The sequence below is a fragment of the Battus philenor genome, unplaced genomic scaffold (genome assembly GCF_028537555.1).
Source record: "Battus philenor isolate CCGP_79_NKW_IND1 unplaced genomic scaffold, ilBatPhil1.0.hap1 SCAF_13, whole genome shotgun sequence".
Lineage (NCBI taxonomy): Eukaryota > Metazoa > Arthropoda > Insecta > Lepidoptera > Papilionidae > Battus > Battus philenor.
In genome coordinates, this window is record NW_027181675.1 from 10,476,038 (window position 1) to 10,495,515 (window position 19,478).

Here is a 19,478-nt window from a genome sequence, read left to right on the forward strand (position 1 = left end):
AATTAGGCTTAAATGTTTACACGAACAGGCGCTACATTTTATACCATTTACATCAATATTGGAATGTCACAGAAATATGCTTGAACCACTCAACAAGTGAAACTAAATTTAGAAATTTCTTTTCTACATTACACTACTACGGAAAAGTATTTTGCCAATCGCTTTTTTCTTCCGTTTCTCTGTTAATTTTATTTTCAGCTATTAATTACTATATAAACATTATTTAAACAATTTGTCACGACATTAACATTTAATCTACATATTACTCTATTAACATCTTCCAATAAGGCGTTAACCAAATACAGAGTTCGATACAACATATTATCTTTGATACAGCAATCACATATTGCTCAAATACCTATAAGAAAGTGTAAATCCACAAGATTGCTTCATAAACAATATTTAAAAAAAAAACAAGATTAAAGTACACATTTTCCACGATCTGGACGGCGGCGATGTTATAAAAGCGTTGCGTTATATATAACAAACTTACATTACAGTTCATTATGCTGACTAGTTCGGTGCATTGTAATTCTATTTCGAACATTCTACATTTCTATTTGCTGACATTTCTTTTTAACATTCAGTTAATATAAATATACTTTGAGAAAATTATATAACAAAAAATAAATAAATTTAATAATCTCATCAAATTTTCTTAAAACTATGGAATATTTTTGATAGTTTTAGGAGTACGCTCTAGAGTAATACTTCAGTAGGTAAAGCTAACGATATGGAGGAACCCTGTAAGATAAATTATTATGTCTACGATAGTAGAAAATAGAGATAGGATACATTAATATTTGGTCACAGTTTGGTCGGAAATGTCGAGTGGCGTTGATAAAAAGCATTAAAAATAAGATCAACAGAACAACGTATTGAACTCGACTTCGAACTGCACGCGCTTGTTTATTGTCTTTGTACGCATCATTAAAAGCAAGACTTAATCTAAGATATACCCGTTTTATAAAACCTCATGTTTGACATGAGCGTGTTGAGGCCAAGAGAGCAGAAACTGTTCATCAGCTGGGTTGTCGAGCTGAATGTTCTCCTTGAGAGCTCGTGAATAAGTCATTGTACCGAGAAGTGCTCCGCTTGACCGCGATTGTTGCCGACAGAGCGGACGACGCGTCGGCGAGTCACTTTCGTCTGACATCGCCCGAGTGACAGTTATGCGAGGCGATTGACGACGTCTTCGATCTCTGCTTACACCTTCTTCAAGACCCAAAGCTCTGCCCAGAACCACGTGAGGAGGCGCGCGAATCATCGGTATAGCCGAAGCCCTTGGGCGTGGATATTCCTCTTCTTGCGAATCTTGCAACATGTTGCACGAGGCAGCTCGCTGAGCCGGTCTTTCAGCCCCTCTCGATCCCATTGCTGCCGCATCAGACAATCTCCTTGTAGTCGGAGGCCTTATACAACCCGATCCTGCGGACAGCGACGGTCTTCTAGATCCGCACGCACTAGGCGTCCGTGCCTGAATCTCTTGTGTCACTTCACTCTTCGTCATTCGCTTTCTTCTATAATTCCGAAGGGATTCCCTGAGAGCTCTACTTCGGATTCCATACAAAAGACCATTGACCGGAGGTGCTGCGGCAAGGAGAGTGGCAGATAAAGCCGCTAAGAGTTGAGGAGGTACGGCCACGGCAGGCCAAATTAAAATGCAGTAATATGGAAAGTAAAGTAAAGCTAGTGAACCAAGTGGTTGTAGAACAGCAGATAGTGCACGGCGTCTTGGTGGGGGCGGCGGAGAAAACGGGTTTCGCTGATGTGTTACCGTCACTTGCGCCGATAAAGTTACTTCATAGATGGCCGCTGCGATCCGATGGCGATGGTAGCGGGCAATACGTAGAATTTTTAAACTACAGACTAGAACCAATACGGTAGGCAGTAACAGCGTCAAGACGGCGTACAGAATACAGAATCCCAGCGCTGAAGGGCCAGCGCCGCAGTCGGGTGTGCATATTCCAAGCCCCGTGTTATACGTTAAGGGCGGCCGGGCTGCTGCCAACGGGGTTAAGAGAACCGCGGTAGCCATCCATCCTCCCACGAGACAGAAAAGTACCTATAATCAAATAACACAATAACATTTTTAAAAATTTTAATCGAATTTTAACTATTTGTGGGGTAGGATTTTAATTAAATTTATAATTTTGTAATAACCATGTTGTGTTGAAAACAGATGAAAAGAAGAACTTTATATACTATGCAGAGAATATATGCAAAGGAAAAGTTAATATTCTTGTTGATCAACATTATGAACAATTGAAAAAAGTATTTTGATAATTGCAAAATTTAAAAACACAAAAAAAACCGGTTGATGACAAAAATATATCTAATATGGTAAAGAAGGTATTGCCGAATATAAATTTGTACTGATTACAAAATATTTATTTCACATATCTCTAAATTTGTACAATATTTATTTTAATTTCAATTATGATTGAAAACAAAAATATTGATAATTTTGGATTTGTTGGAGACAAAAAAGTTAAACATTAAACATACCTATATTCTATATGTATCTTTTATATAGTACTGTATTCGCCTTGGCAATTAAAAACAAATGTGTAACAAATCCAATCTGTTAGTTTTAATGACGTAAGAATGAAAACGAGTAATTTTGACAAAGATAGCACCTTCCGTGCAGAGACAATGGCGGCGTAATGCAGTGGTGCTGCAATGGCGGCCGCTCGATCGGCGTGCAAGCCGCACACGGTCCACAGCTGCAACGGATGCAACGCTTGCAGCAGTACACCACATGCGCATGCGCCCCCGCCGCCGCACAGCGAAGCACCGCTGGCTAAAGCACCCACTGCACCTAGATGCACCAAAAGCACCGACGACGCGGATGCTTGCTGCAATCGGATCATTATTTAGAACTCATTTAAATTATTTCAAGCTTTTTGGATTAACTATACCAAGGGTGGTCAAGCTCCTTGATATTTGGAATCATTTTTGAAAATTTAAATTTTTTGCGAGCAAGTAATTATAATAATGTTTTTTTATGAAGAAATAGCTATTTTTATTCGAAAATAAATAAAAAAATACTAAGCTTACGAATTGATTTTAAGTATTAAAAACATTTGTTTTAGTTCTCAATTTGTTTTAGTTCTTCATAATTTTTTAAAATGTAGTTAATAATTAGTGACAGCATTTGTTGATAATTCTTTCAAATCATCATATCAGCCGATAAACCCCCACTGCAAGGCATAAGCTTTACCTAAAGATCGAAGTCAGAGTCAATACAGCTTTATTATATGATATTAAAATCATTATTAATACAGCTTAAAATTAAGTTTATGTCAGTTCGAAACACACCACCCACTGAAATAACAAGAAACTTAGTTGGGTCTGTAATTTTTTTGATGATTTGTTTTAACAAAATCGCCACGATGAAAAGACTTCTTACAGAAATTGTTTAATTAATACTGACCGGCGTTTGGATTTCTTGAATTTTAATTTTGGAATAAATGAAATGTTATTATTGAAATAATTCGTCTAATAATCGATGCCAAAAATCTTCTTCAAAGAGCCTCGGACCAAACCACCGTACTAAATCTCTAAATTGGAAATAAAAATATTTTTAAGTCAAATAACTTTTTTCAATAAGTGATGCGTGCGACCAATGTTTAATTTAATGGTTACATGTACAACGATTGCTCTATATTTCTAATATTTTTTAAAACGTATCTACGTAACAACGTATTTCCTTTCGCTACCTTTATAAAATGTAAGGTATTTTAAACAAGTATTTTCAGTAAATGCTCTGATATTAAAAAACAATAACATTTAATACATAAGCATTACTTTTTTATCTAATATTATTTATATAAAGGCAAACATTTAACTCCTGTCTCGCTTGATGTTAAACGATGGTAGATGCCGGTCCAAATGAAACCTATTCATTCGTTTCTTGAAGTCTACTAAGACACTAATTGGCTGGAAACAATGAGGCTGGTAGGTTGTTCTACTCCTTGGCTGTTCGCATAATAAAAGTAGTAGCGAAACTTTTAGTGCGGATGGAATTGATTACAACTGTATGCGGACGTCGTGAAACCGTACGTCTTGTTGTCCGATGGAGGAATAGTACTTCGATATCATTTCGAATCAATCTTTAACCTATTTTTTGGATTAACTAAGTGTATTTTGATTAACATTAAACCATAAGTAGTTTTGTTTCACTGAAAACAAATTACCCATTTACGCAGCACATAATTCAAGCGAACAGTCCACCTTTGTGCATTGTTAGTTTATTCATCGTTGTAAATACGCGCACGCTTTGTACGGCTCGGAGTTAATTTCAAGCGGAAATTACGTTATTTACGATGTTTATGGTAATAAAATTTATTTAAGAGTGTAATTATTTAATACTGTAAACGGTATAAAACTATTTTGATGTAACACCAAGAAATAATTATTAGATGTATCTCACTGTCTGATGTACGTAAGATTATAATTCATCGAATTAGTAAATCTGTTTATGGTCAATGTATATAAATAATAAAAACACTTTTACAATAATGTCCCAGATGTTGTTAACAAAATTCGTGTTTTTAGATTCTAAAAAAATTGCCGAAATCGTTTGTGTACTCTGTAAATGATTTCATAGAATATAGCATACGTTGAGAATGATGTGTTTCCCTCCAGGCTATTTCAATGTTATTTGAGTATATAATTTTAATTTTTTTTCAAAAATACATAGTCACGCTTATTTCCTTTAGCCTGTTCTTCTCTGGGCTGGGATATTTGTTATCCGAACAGGTGACAGACCCAGATGGGTCATCTCATATTAAGATTAATAAGAAATGTAATCAAAGTTTTAAAAAATTGAAACTTTGGAATTTGAAATTCAAACTATCAATGATAACCACAGGAATTATTTACTGATTCGCTTACATGTCTTACTATCTAGTGACCAAATTTTATATGGATGGTTATAAGGTTGATATAAATCATATCAAACATAAGATTGAGGTATCAGTTGTAAAAAAAACGAAGCCGAATGTTGCAAAATGATGTTTTTTTTTTAAATGTTTCCCTTAACAATTTTAATTTCCGCAATGTAGCAGAACAAACAGAATACACGAGCGACCAAAGAATAGATTCATGAGGATAAAATATGCTCTTTGATAAATGTACACAAAGACAAAAAAGAATAAAACATATCCTTTGTGAGTTCTTTACAATAAAAATGATATGTATTTGGTTTAAAATGCCAAGATATAGAAATAGCTGACATGTTCATTACATATTAATGTACTTTGTCTGTACAAAGTTATACAAGTTTATAAGCGGAAAATTAATTTTACGTTTCGCTGATTACAAAAAAGTTCATTGCATAATTTAAATACTTTAAGCGGCAAAGTTTTTTAATCATTGTATTTACTGTTTACAACTGTATCTTACACAACTGTTGGCTTTTCAGGCGAAAATTTCTAGTTTATGAATAAGGAAATTTTTATTTCACATTATTTGCATTTATAGTCCGTAAAATATAATAAAAATGTAAAAACAAACTCTCTTTCACGTCCACGTAACTGCCTCTTACATATATGCATGTACTTTATATTGTATTTTTATACTTTTAATATCCATCTACATTTAATATACATGAGGTTTGCACCTATTTGCAGTAAAGTTCTAAGGACTTGAATTTTACTAGAAATGTTTCTTTTGCAAATTTCACGAAATTTCATTCGATAGGGTGTTTGGTAGATAACAAAATTTAATATTTTTCTCTGTATTTTACGCTACACTAAGCTGGCGAGGTATATCTAGTATATGATAACTGTACAGCATATCATCACATCAATAAGTGCATACCTCACAATGACATTTCTAAATTACGCGACTATTGCTGATTGAAAAACAAATGTTTTTTTTTCTTGCAGGACATAGAAGCTACAAAGAACACGAAAAATTAATAATAAAAAAATAATACAAACTCCGATGTAATGCGCTAGTAATAATTTTTTTTGGTTATCGTTAATTTGCTAGTTAAGGTTTATAGCTTGACCGATGTTGAGAAGATAGAGCACTGGAGCCGCTTAAGACTCTTTCGTGTAGCCGGGGGCAATAAGCTTTCCACCGGAATGTACCTTGGTACAGTATGGACTGGCACCTACAAAACGTACGTAACGTACGGAAGCACGACCACAGAGGGGACTTAGTGGAAGGGAATCCATAAGAAGCGCATAACCTTATCCTTTCCCCAGAGCGTTGAGTATCTTTTACTCATCCAGACTATTCCATTTTCCCAACCCAAAAAATACTTTCTAATATCCACGCTTAAAGACTTATCGAGATCCTTAGCAGAAAGTTAAAAAACCCATCGAATTGAGAGGCCGTCAAGACAAGTTCGTTTTTAATTCTCTAGACAATCTATGATGAATAAATTTCTTGTCGACAAGTTAATCGAAATGTTGCTCGGATGAAATACAACAGACCTGAGGAAAACAGTCGAAAGAACTCAGCTCATATTTTCAAACGTTCCTTGACATTTTTTTCAAATCTAGCAACAGTAGCTTTCTGAACATTTTTTGAGATGCTTTTATTAAAGAATATAAATTGCCTAAAGAAAGATTTATTAACTCGATGAAATCGAGTCTTTGTGCTGATATTCTTTGAAGAGACTTGTCACTTGACAAGCCTTTAGCGTTGCGATTCGAGAGTCCTTGTAAGTACGGAATAACGACTCAATCGGTTGATAACATCGAATTTTCAGAAGGATCACTACAGCTGTCACTAGCGGGTGAAACTCCAGTAACGCTTTTATCACTAAAAAAGGATAATCTGCCCGTTATATCGCATGTCAGTAATCTGTTTTCGTCGGTGACCACGGTGTGTGATCTATCTTCCAAGGTGCTTCAACCTTCAAGTGTGCGTACTGTCCTACAACTTACGATATTAATTTTCGGACACCTGCTGTTACCGGACTTGCAAAGAAGGTTTTATTTGATCTGTCACTTTAAAAAAAAAAGTATTTATTGTGTTCGCAGTTTGTTTGAATTAAATTGCATACCTGGTGTCTATTCGAACATTTCAGCGACAAGTTTGCCGGTAGTTTTGTAAAAAAAATATCAATAAAGTACTCCAAATATGTCTATTTAATGTGTAAACCTTGGACTACAGCTCACATAATATGTACTAACTGCAATTATTCGAAATTAGCATCAAACTTTTCAACAATTTACATATTTATAACACTTTCATTGGGAATGATTAATTGCTATTTTCAATTACCATTATTTTTTTATTAATAAATATTTTTTTTTTCAAAATTTGCGTAAAAATGATGATATAGGTTATAAATGTATAAACTTTAAAGGCTTGAAAGTATCTCATACATATACAGTCTCTCCCAAAATCAATGGTTTTACAAATAATAAATAACGACATAAATGATGATACAGTGAGAAAAAATGTTATAAAAGTTCGGATAACTACATATTGAAATTAAATATTGTTTACGATCTGTCCTGCAGACACTGGTAGATGTCACAGCACACTTACAGAAAATTATGTATTTGATCCACAAGCCGGAGGAGCACATATTCAGTCTCACAGGGAGGCCCTAGTTGACCATGTAAAACATTCCTTACAGGAAGTCTCCGAATGGGGCAAGGTCAATTTGATCTAGTTTAACGCCGTGCATGTTTACCGCAAAACGGAGCCCCTTTCAACTGCCTCCGACTTTCCAAAATGTATTAATATCGGTGATAGATCATCTCCAACTGCCAGGTATTTCACTAACATCGAATCTCAACTTTAGGTAGTTTATAGCTAAATTAGCTACTAAAAAGCTATAATAATAATATAAGATGCTCTGAGGAAGGTTCGCCAGTGTTTTAAACCAGGACAGCTTTGAGGTATGTATATCGCACATGTCTGGTCATGGCTAGAATACTGTAGCCATCTGTGGGATGGATCGGCATAGAACTAGTTAGAAGCTTTGAGCCCTATATAGAAAAGAGTCTGATTGGTAGCGATGCTTTGGTGCGCGCAAAAGTTGTCAATTTTTCGGTATTCTGCATTTTGGAGAGTGTGCAGCGGAATTACACCAATTAATTCCCCATCTCCTTTCATCCATCGCACACCAAGACGCACGGATTCACGACATTCACACACGGTTGAAATTCCTTTCATCCGCACTAAGCCATTTGCTAATACTTTCAAAGTGCCTACAGCGATATCGTTGTTTCCAGCCAATTATAACTTAGGAGACTTCAAAACAGAAGTAAATAGGTTTCTTCTAGGACAGCCTGTACCATCGTAGACCTCGTTATCGTTCAATATCAGGCAAGATAGTGGTCAAATGCATCACTTATAAGGGATAAAAAAGTATGTGCCTTCCGCATTTCAATATAAATAATAAATTAATGTAACTTATTTCCGAGTAATTACTTTATAATGGTAGTTTGAAAATTGGTATAAAATATTTAAAGATTGTTGATGAATGTGCCACAAATTTATTCCTTTAAAGCTTTTACAACTACTTACTTTGTATATTTATATATTTTGTTCGCTTTCTACTTGTTTTTAGTCAATTTATATCAACAAAGGTAAAAATTGATAAATTGATTGTTGTAAAAAGTACGACATGTGCCTCGTTTTACTTTTTGCTGCGCGTTCGGTGGAAGATTAATTTCATTCTAGATCTAATGGATATCAGTCTTTCCACAACATGATAAAATACTTATCCGCGAGCGAAAAAAATTTGCGTTCCTTCACTACTCACTATTTTTTATTTATATTTAATACTTCACCTTCCTACTTAACCCTTTGCTGGCAATTCCTTGACTCAAAACATAAGAGAAATCTATGATCGTCAAATAATATTTTATTACTGTGTACTTCTAACAAATCTGACTTTGTTCATTCTTATTTTTCTGTCCAAATTTCTGATTTAGAATAAATTTTTCCCCCTGGAATTAGAGTCAGTTAACCGATTAATGTTTAAAAAGAAGGTTTGGCACCGTTAGCGGATGAATCGTGGTAACTATATCTAATTGCGAATTATACAGTGTATAATGTACGTCTAATCTATGGCTATTTTTAGCCTCCTATTAAAATATATATTTATTAGTAATTACATAATAAATATAGTATTTATCGTGTTTATATACAATACATAGCATTATATACAATAGCATATATACAATAATACATGTTTATAGCATATATTATTGTATATATGCTATATTATTAATGAACTTTCTATAAGATTTATACACCTGCCTACGGATTGTTCTGCCTATAATCTATTAAATCCGCCTTTACATAAGTTGCTGAAAAATAGAAAAAAGTAAATAAATAACCGGTTTACTTATTTATTGATTTTATCCGAGATCCGCAGATCACCGAAGTAGCATGAAGAATTGTTTGTCTGAGCCCTGATGTGTCCCTTGCACATCGCATGACCCGTCACAGTGCCGATCTTTGGGAGCTTCTATTGACTGATATGACAATGATGATTATAATTATATGAATAAATCAATTCCTTTTTTAATACAGACACATATGGCTTCCTTACCTGTTTAGTTATGACAATGATAAACAAAATGTAAGCATTAAGCAGCAAGCCAACGGCGGAGATGACGGTGACGGCTACGCTCAACGCCAGTGCTATCGCCGCCTCCTCGCCTCGCGACTCCGTCCCGTTCACCTCCATATTAATCTCTGTCTTGTCCTTTTCTCTCTGATCTTTATCCCTTCCAAGATTGTTTTTCGAATAATTCCATTGTCCACGAATTCGTCATCTTACTGCCGCAGCTGGACTCCATAGCATCTTTTATCGTAAATTTCTGAAATAAAAAGAAAAGTTTTAGAGGTTTTATTTGCAAGATGTCTGGGCAAGAAGTTTGTGCATGGATTTTGCTATAGCCTCCGTTTCTGTAACCTCTAGTGACATTTTTCCTGTATTGTACTATAATTTCACCTGATATTGGGTTTTTAAAACTAATAGAAAATTGGAAATCTATGGGGAAGGCTATGTTCAGCAGTGGGCGTCCTACTACTAGTGATGATGATATATATTTGTTAGGTATTTAAGCGTTGAATTAATTCACCAATAACGGAAACGCAGACTGTTGTTATTTCACACAAATATCACCTGAAATAATAGCGATGAATATATACAATCGATTTCATTAACGAAAGACAAACTTCTTGTAATTCAGGTGCAATAAAAAAAGACATTTTTCGTCAAAATCCTATTCAAAACTTTATTGTTTATCAAGGTTTATACCTTTAAATTCTGCCATTAGACTGTGTAAGTACTCCACTTTATGCTCTTTGTTGATCGCTATAAAAATGTTTATTAACTCGACCTTATTTGGTACAAATTTTAGACATTTACAATTTGTTTAGCAAAATATTTTACCTTCGTTTAGAAGTCATTTTATAAAAACAAAGTAATACTTCTGATAAATAAGTCGAAGTTAATTTTATCTATTCTATGTATGTATTATAAAAATAATATTAAAAACCTATGACACTCAGAAGATAAATCAACAAAATTAAAACGCGAAACCTTATTAATAATGTTTTCTCGAAATGAAAATAACTTTGAAGGATAAGTAGAAAGCAATTCAAAGAACCTAATCCAACTGATTGCAAATGAAGTTGCGCAGTGAATAGTAAAACGTGAAACCCAATCAGAGGTTCGCCAGACACGTCACACATAAACAACTAAGAAACGTAAATATACTCTAAGAACATCAATTGCGTTAATGCAGTTCTTTGTTACGTCCGAAGAGATATTAATTAAGACTGGGTAGGCCGTGATTGGCGGTGAGAAGTTTACAACTGTACTCTAGCTGATTACCTGCTTGATTTACATTTATGGGTAAAGCAATAGGTGAACGGTAAAGGTTGAACAATAATAGTAAGTTAATGCTTTTGTTTTAACGGTTTGTTGATTATTATTAGAACATGGTTTAACTCAACTTTAGACACATCATGCGAAAACATCCCAATAACTTAGACAAGGTTATTCTGTTCGAAAACAAAAAGCAATGAATTACCAATTTCTCGCTGTTATAGGATTTTTACAAAGCCACTATAGAAGAAAAAACCGTAAAGATAACTCGTTAGTGAAAACTCAGTTATTGGACAGAGGTAGTCAGGATCTTCGTTTTTGTACCATCTTCTGATAAAAAGACTCTTTTGCAAAAGACCATCCATCTAGATGATGTTGATTGTTGTTGTTGATGCTTAGTTTTGCCGTCAATCAAGGTTTAACTTTAACCCAGTTACTGCTGTGTTCAAAAATTAAAGAAACAATGCGTTTACATGGATTTAAGTAAAAGTTATCTTCTATTACTTAATAAAATGTGAAAGGAAAACGTACAAAATATATTAAAGTTGGTATAACGAAATGAATTTCAATCGTACATAGGATTTAATTTAATTTAAGTTTCTAGGTTCAATTCGTCCTCTCTATTGATCCAATAGCGAAACGGTAGGGAATATTTTGATGTTAACTTAACATATGAGTAAAAATGAACGAATGAAATATAAAATAGATTCATTATGCACAAATTTTTAGTACGGCAAGAAACTTCCAAATTCTTGAATGTTTTTTTTTTAATTCTTAAAATTGATAAATTAATGCATACATAAAACTTTTCCGCTGTCTTTTTATAAAGAGACACATTACTTAGGTTTTCTTAAAATCAATTAAACCAAAATAATTTTTAATTATGGAAATTTAGTTGACACATACGTTTGCTTCGGGAATTATAAAAAAAAAGAACTTATAAAATTCTAGTACAAATTAATTTAATTTTATTTCATTTGTTAAAGATACGGTTACAGTCAATAAACGTGTTAATTACTGAAAGGTGAAAATGTGTCAATTAATTATTTTTAAAAAATTTACATCAAATCCTAGAGAACAACTACTATTTTTAAAGATGTAAACGTACAAATTAGCAAATACAAGATAATAATACTTTATGATTTTATGTATCGTTCTAAAACCTCTTTTGGTACATTCGTTTTCTTTTTAATCATATTTTTTTAATTCAGAACGTCAGTTCAGTGTACGCTATTTCTTTCAGACTCCATGAGTTGACGCATGTTGATTACATTATTTTTTTTACATTTTCCATATACCGTTTAATCATGGGTTGTGGTTGCTCTTCAGAAGGGCAAAATATAGCCAACTTCATTTACATGTTCGAAAGGTTAGTTCGTGTTCGTATTTTGTTACTGGAGTCATCCAGGGTTAGGTATGATTGTAGGCCGACCTTTGTCAAGGTACCTTTTAAAGCGAAAACTTTTCATTCAGTACGAATGAAATGAACTGTGTTACCACAATAAATGCTTTAAACGGTTCGCGTTACCTTGTATAAGAAATAGTAACTCACGGATGATAATCAATGTTTCGTCATAAAATGATGATCACACACACAAAGTCAAAGTTCAAAATAGTAATTTTTATAAATCACTACGCTGAATGCAACCTGTCTCATAAAGGTTTTATTTTGTTTTGTCTAAAAATCTATAACATAACTACTTCAACTTATACATAAGAGGACTTATACAAATTGCATTATTATTTATTCAATAATTTGAGCGGGATTATTTGAAAAAAGAATTACTGAACTGATATAGTGGTAGCCCAGCGATAGAGAAATAAGACTTGCGAGCGTAGATCGCAGATTCGATTCCCGGTATGCAATCTGGTATAATTCACACTTTGTGCTTAAATTATATATTATATTGTTCACAAATAAGTTTCCAAAGGATAGGCAGCAGCGCCCTCTGCATACCAAAACACCACATTGCACTTACCAACCGCCTCCCAAGCGTGGCGATTATGGTATGTCCCCCCATCGATATCTTTGGACAAGGCCTGTATGCCTTGCGAACTGATTATCGCTGCATCAGTCAATTAGCTTAAAACACCAAATAACTTTGACCTATCTTGTCTATATTTAAAATAAAATAGATTTAAAAACCAATAAACAACTTGATTTGATTTAAGGAAATGATTTTTATAATTAACTTTCAGATTCGGCACATCTTTAGCACTCACGCTGATTGTATGCTATATCATGTTTACAACCGTCGGCATGTTGTCTTTGGGCATCGGTCTGGGATATAACTACTGTTTCGTGGACTTCAAAGTTAAAAAGCTTTACGGTAAAAACATTGTTTTGCTTTATATAAACTTGTGACTTATTTAATATGTAGAGATAAATTTTGGATCGTACGAGAAAATCCGTCAATCAATAAATAAAAGACATTCCATGGTAATATGTGTAGGTATAAATTAGAAATATATATATGTATAAATTAGAAATACTCCAGTATATGTCGTAAATAAAGTGTAACAAGTTTTACTACGGTAGGCTGTACAAATATCAAAATAAATTATAACTACTTAAGGAAATTAACTACAATATTAAGACAGAGTGTCAAAATTATAAATACTTCATCATCGTGTCAACTGACAGACGTCCACTCCAAGGCATATGCCCTCCAAAGATTGCCACAATTATCACATATACAAATACGTACAAGACAATTAAAAATGACAGCAGTGTTTTTTCCGAAAAATTATTTACACTATAATAACGTATTACTGCTACATCTTTATTATATAAGGTATATGTTGTATCACAATAGAGCAGTCTTATCACACAAAGCAATATCTTACAGAATTTGTGAAGATGGAAAAGGTAGAAGTTTAAATAATGGGTAGTTAACGTGTACAAAACATACATAGACATATATATATATATATATATATATATATATATATATATATATATATATATATATAAATAAAAATTAATAAATAAAAATATAAATATATTAGTTGACACAATTTCTAAAACAAGGTAACTTTGCAACTTGATTAACTGCCAGACGCTGAAGTTTATAGTACACTGTCAAATGCGCACAATTCAAATATTCGTTATCAATATAATTTTGTGAAGTTTCTGCGCATCTTTTTCCAAGAACCTTAAAATAACCTTAACAAAATATAAGGGAACTTGTTAAAAAAGTAAATAAAATAGACAAAGGAGTCCTCAACTTATAGCATAACAAAGGAAAATAGTTGTTAATTATAATTTATATTAAACTTTTACATGTTAATAGGAATTAATAAATGTCACATGTTTATGTATATTTATATATATATAATGAACTGTTACAGAGCATAGCAACCCAAGAGGAGTTTCATTAGTAAGGAAAAGAAAATCATTAAGTGACGAGCAGAACTTCACAGAGCAATTTGACGCAGACAACCTGAACATTGAACCTACAATGATGATTCCCTTAAAAAGCAATGTCAGTTTTTCACTGCTTATATCGAGAATAAAGGATTTAAATAAAAACGTCACTCTGGAACTACTCGCGTCATAGACTTTTTGGAGACGACTTCTTTTTAGCAGAGTGCTATTTACATTTGGAAACTTGTTTGATAATTTTTATATTGATTTATTATACACATGTACTGATTCTTTATATACATCGATGTTTATAAGTTTCGTTTTATTATTTAAGTCACAAAATTATAGTTAAATGGTGGATAGACGTTTTTGAAGCCGCTGTAAGACGCTCAAAGCCGTCCGTTTCCTTTCAATTCTATTTGAAGTCCATGGAGGAAGCGAATGTCCAGCCAGTGGACATCAGCTAAAACAAAAATGACGACGAACGTCCTGTCGCTTTTACGCTAGAAGCATCGAAGTTGTCAAAACCATGATTGACAAGTCGATATAGTATTGAAATCTGTTTTCATAGTTAATATACATAAATTGTCGAGACGTTCTATCGCATTTACCAGGGAGACGAGTTTTCTCGACCAGCAATATTCGGACAGTCCAAATATTCGTCATTTTCTTTCATAAGTGTTTGTCCCCGAGAATAACAATACATTTGCATTTATATAAGGAATGTTTTCAGAATGTCCTCGGACCCAAATTCATGTTTAATATTAAACAAACTGTAGTTTTGTTAGATCAACGTGGTCAATAATGGCCCGTACCTTTTCTCTTTATAGAGATGCCAAATCCTCTTGGACCTTGGATGCCTATGCCAAAGACTTGAAAGCTAATATTAATGAATATTAAAAACACTTTCCATTCTTCAAGGGAAAAAAATGTTCGATAGTGATAAATCTTTTTGCATCTATTCTAAGAGAAGTTCTTGACATGAATCTCGTATTATGGAAGTTAGTCTTAACGGAAAAATATTTAAGAATCAGGTTATTTCGCGCATAACGTAGCAATAAGCATTTAGTTCAATTGCATGATTTTATGCACACAAACTACAACTACAACGACAAATTGCTTATAAGATTAAGGTACATTTTAGTTTCGGACGGCCCCGATAGATGACGATACTCGCACAAGGATACAACACAAGGAGAGCAGATATAAATCTACGGTCTGTAAAACCTATGGTCTATATTTAATAAAATAAATAATCATCGTGTATGTATAGCGTATGCTTTGTTTTAACGTAATGAATTAGATTTATTTACTGCGATAACACATGAGTTTCCTTAAAGTCAATAGGCGGGATTATATCTACTTCATATAATATATATATCATTGGCGCCCAGGAGATAGATGATAAAACAATGTAAAACAAGTGATTAATTATTTACTTTAGATTACATGGGTGAAAGACGTTGTGGTACACTAAAGTGAATGGTGGGAATATAAATATTTTTGCAAATTTACTATTAAAAGGCAGTTTTTGTCTAATGATTAGAAACTGATTTACGACCGTAAATATAACAACGTACTCCTTGTGAAAGCAAAATATTGAAAATAAACGGGTGTGTTCATCTTTGAAGCCTCCTACTGTTGGTTTGTATTCTAAAAGCTGGTCGTAAAGGATCCGATGATAAAAATTGACTTCATGTTATGTTGATATTTTTTTAAAGTGTTTACATACTCCTGGTTTTTAGGATTTTCATATGGGTATATTATATTATAATAGTATATAGCAATTTTTATGATTTATGCATTCTAAGTACTCTGTCATCGTTATCACCATAATAGCCATGCTTGGTAGGCGCGTAGACTGACAGTGTGTTATTATGGTACGCAGTGGACACTACTGCTTGTCCTTTGGAAACTTGTTTGGGAACATGGATACTCTCTTTTTAATTAATACGCAGATAGATACGACCCTTTTTACTTTTTCTTTTAACTATTACATTTGATTACTTTTTACTAGCTGTGTAGGTAAAAGTTAAATATAATTTAAAAAATGGAATAGGACGCTATGTTGTAGAACATTATTACATAGTTTAGTTTTTTCATGTATTATCTTTTGTGGATAATTGCTTATAATGAATAATTCATATAATTCCTCTGGGTAGAGACAGTTTTCATGTATATTATTGTAGTATGTTCCTTCAGCAATTTAAATTGAGTTAAATAAATAAAATGCGCTCTTCTATGAGCACTACGACGATGCTACGCGAGACGCCGTAAATGAAAATACTGCGTAGCACTGACTATACATTGATATTAAGTAAGAGTGGCAAGCCTTTACTTATTTTGTAGGCAAATAATGTCCTCGTTAGGTATCTTCATATATAAATGTGAAAATTAAAATTTCATAAATTGATTTTATTTCATTACATACAAATTCTATGAAAATAACTGTAAGTAACGTCCTGTCTACCTACAATTCTTTTCCTGTAAAGTTTGTTACTTTGGAATAAATTTTTCATTTAATTAAAGAGTCAACAAACCGTTACACGTTTACGCAGAAAGTTCGGGACTTTTTGGCCGAAGAATCGATGTATAACCTTCCTCTTCTTCTTTTTTTCAGCTGATGGATGCCCTCTGCAAGGCATAGGCCTCCCTCTAAAATCGCTACGATGACTGGACTTCCCGCAACCTTGACTCTCATCAGTCCACCTGCCTACGCCGCGTGGTTGACGCGCTTGTGGTCGGCATTTCGGCACTTTTCGGCCCCAACAGCCATCAGTCGCTCGAGCCTGCTCTAATTAATGACTCCTCACTAATTGTAAATTTTGAAATGTATATGTATATTTATGTGTAATTTCTGTATAAATTATATATTCACAAGTATATATGTACGCAGTATTATCTCTACATCACTCTGTTGACTGGTGAGAATACCTATATAGCGTTAAGTCCTTCTTTCCAGTTGAGTAATAAGGGCTAGTAAATAAATAAAGAAATAATTCATACAAACATACGTCTAATTCTAAAGTTTTATGTAGTGGAAATTTCATAGTTGTTAACAATTAAAACATATAACAAATTACTGGGTGGTATGAATTATAAGCGCACGGGAATTAAGAGTGCGTACGTGTTCATATGGTTCACGCATTCTTATTCATAGCGTGTAGGGAGTGTAGTTGCCGGCGCGGGCACAAATAAATTGCTTGAATTACATGTTTATGAGCGCCCTTACCAAAATGACTCGTGCAACATTAGTCCGTATTTATATTTCATAACTTGACATGAATGCGGTTACTAATTGGGTTAAATTTGCTAACCTAAAGGTTATAAAGCTATCTACGAAACATGTCACGGTTAAAAGTTAATCAAAAGTTTTTTATGTGTTATCGTGAGTTGTAGATTTATAAGCATTTCACTTGGGTTTATAAAATTCGTAAGTGTTCCGTAGGTGACTCCGTATAGAATTACAATGTACTCTCACGTAATTGTTATGTAAGCAAATTAAGACGAAAAAGCATGTTCTTTCACTCTGAGTCCCATTGCTCCAAGTAGTCATGATGAAGGCTATGTGCGTAATGAGGAGATTCGCAGACGAACTAGTAATAACTAAGTATCGACATAGCCCAACGGAATGGAAAATTGAAGTTGCAGTGAGAAGAGGTCAAATAGCGCAAAGAGAAAGCCGCTGGTACCTTAAGGTGCTGGAATGAAGATCACACAGAGTATCACGTCCATTCACAACCTATACAGAGAGCCATGTTAAGGTTTTTGGAAGATGCCTGCATCCGATTCTAACCAGACCTATTGGAAATATATGAGAGGTTCTATGTTCGGCAGTGGACATTTTGTGGCTGAACTGATGGTGATAAAATTAAAGAAGAAGAAGTAAATTATAATTTGTAGTTTTACATGTGGTCATATAGCTTGATAATGAATCGCCGTACTTCTCTATTAAGGACATTGTGAAGGAAACTACTTAAAAACCCGAACTAAATTTGTTGTAATTTTTTTTTTAAATCAGATGTCTTTGAAGCCCTTGTATGTTTAAGATGAACGATTCTATTGTCTACAGTGGATTCTTCTGGCAGTCTTCTTATGATATAAACAAGTGGTTACTTTATGTGATGCTATGTGTGTATATATTATTTTCATCCTTGCAATTGAAAACGGAACGTAACGTCGTATAAAATATTTGCCGCGCAAACAATCCTTCAGCATCGTGAAAGCTTTACGTGTTGAAAGCCGATTATCTTTATATTGTTAACAATTTTTTTCCGTTATAAATGGAGTACATCAAAAAATACATGTTGGATTTTTTATTATGTTTATTTAATCTCGGTATTAATTCTATTTGTAATTTTTTATGAATTGAAAAATTATTCGAAGCTGGATTAGCGATTTTTTTTCAATGGCCACCGTTTATGAGTGTGTCTTATCCTCCTTACCGTGTCTGCGACAAGGACTTTACATTATCGGGTAAATCATTCTCTTTTTATCCTTCTCAATTTTTTATATACTTTTCTTCTGTCCTTCACAAACTTCTTTTTCCCTTCTCCTTCATATCATCTTTTACACATTGCCTTCCTTCCCTCGTTCTCATTCCTGGATCACAAATTATTATAGTATCATAGTTTATTTGCTCGTACACAACTTTATTTAATTTGATTTTTTTCTAATAATAGTGCTTTTCTAATAAATCCCTTTTTATATCTAATATTATTAACATTATTTATATGCCTGTTTTTGCAGGCATAGCTTACCGTGGATGTTATTTCCGATTTATGCCTTAGTTTTGTTTTTGTTTATCGTGCATTGTACCATCTTTCTACAAAACTCTGGGAAGACAGGGCAGGATTATCGATTAGAGTCAATTAGTTTATATTAAATATTAAACTAGTGGGAAATACTACCCCCGATGGGCACCTCTATTTATTTATTTATTTATTTATTTGTTGTTTTATGTGATGGCGGGTCAATTACCTTTAGGCATTTTCTACCAGTCAACCTAACATGTTAGAACCGAATAACTAAAATGCCATATAAATTTTTTAACACCGGGCTTGCATACGATTATCGCCAATATTCTCAATACGGAACTACACACTTAAGATTGATTCTTAATTATAAAATTAAACACATTAACATCTAAAGCCAAATTACGCAGTATCAGTAATTTAACCATCGATGACCTAGATATACATATTAGAACTAAATTATAGGGAGACTTTAACATTATGGATTAATAAAAAAATCCTTTGTTCTACGGCTTGGCGTTAAGGCTGTTGAGTT

At 33.4% G+C, this 19,478-nt stretch overlaps 1 protein-coding gene across 1 annotated transcript; it reads right to left on the bottom strand.

Moving 5' to 3' along the window:
* Positions 1 to 964: 964 nt before the first annotated feature.
* On the bottom strand, positions 965 to 9,673 carry LOC137933577 (G protein-coupled receptor 88-like). Its single transcript, XM_068777577.1, has 3 exons — positions 9,536 to 9,673; positions 2,640 to 2,858; positions 965 to 2,065 (listed from the first exon to the last, which is right to left on the bottom strand). Exons 1-3 carry the CDS (start codon positions 9,671 to 9,673, stop codon positions 965 to 967), a joined length of 1,458 nt encoding a protein of 485 aa, XP_068633678.1.
* Positions 9,674 to 19,478: the final 9,805 nt, after the last annotated feature.

Coding starts and splice junctions, on each gene's coding strand:
- LOC137933577 (XM_068777577.1), bottom strand. CDS start 9,673: ATGGAGGTGAACGGGACGGAGTCGCGAGGCGAGGAGGCGGCGATAGCA. Junction 2,859..9,535: donor TCATTGTCATAACTAAACAG/GTAAGGAAGCCA, acceptor ATCCGATTGCAG/CAAGCATCCGCGTCGTCGGT. Junction 2,066..2,639: donor CCATTGTCTCTGCACGGAAG/GTGCTATCTTTG, acceptor ATTTGATTATAG/GTACTTTTCTGTCTCGTGGG.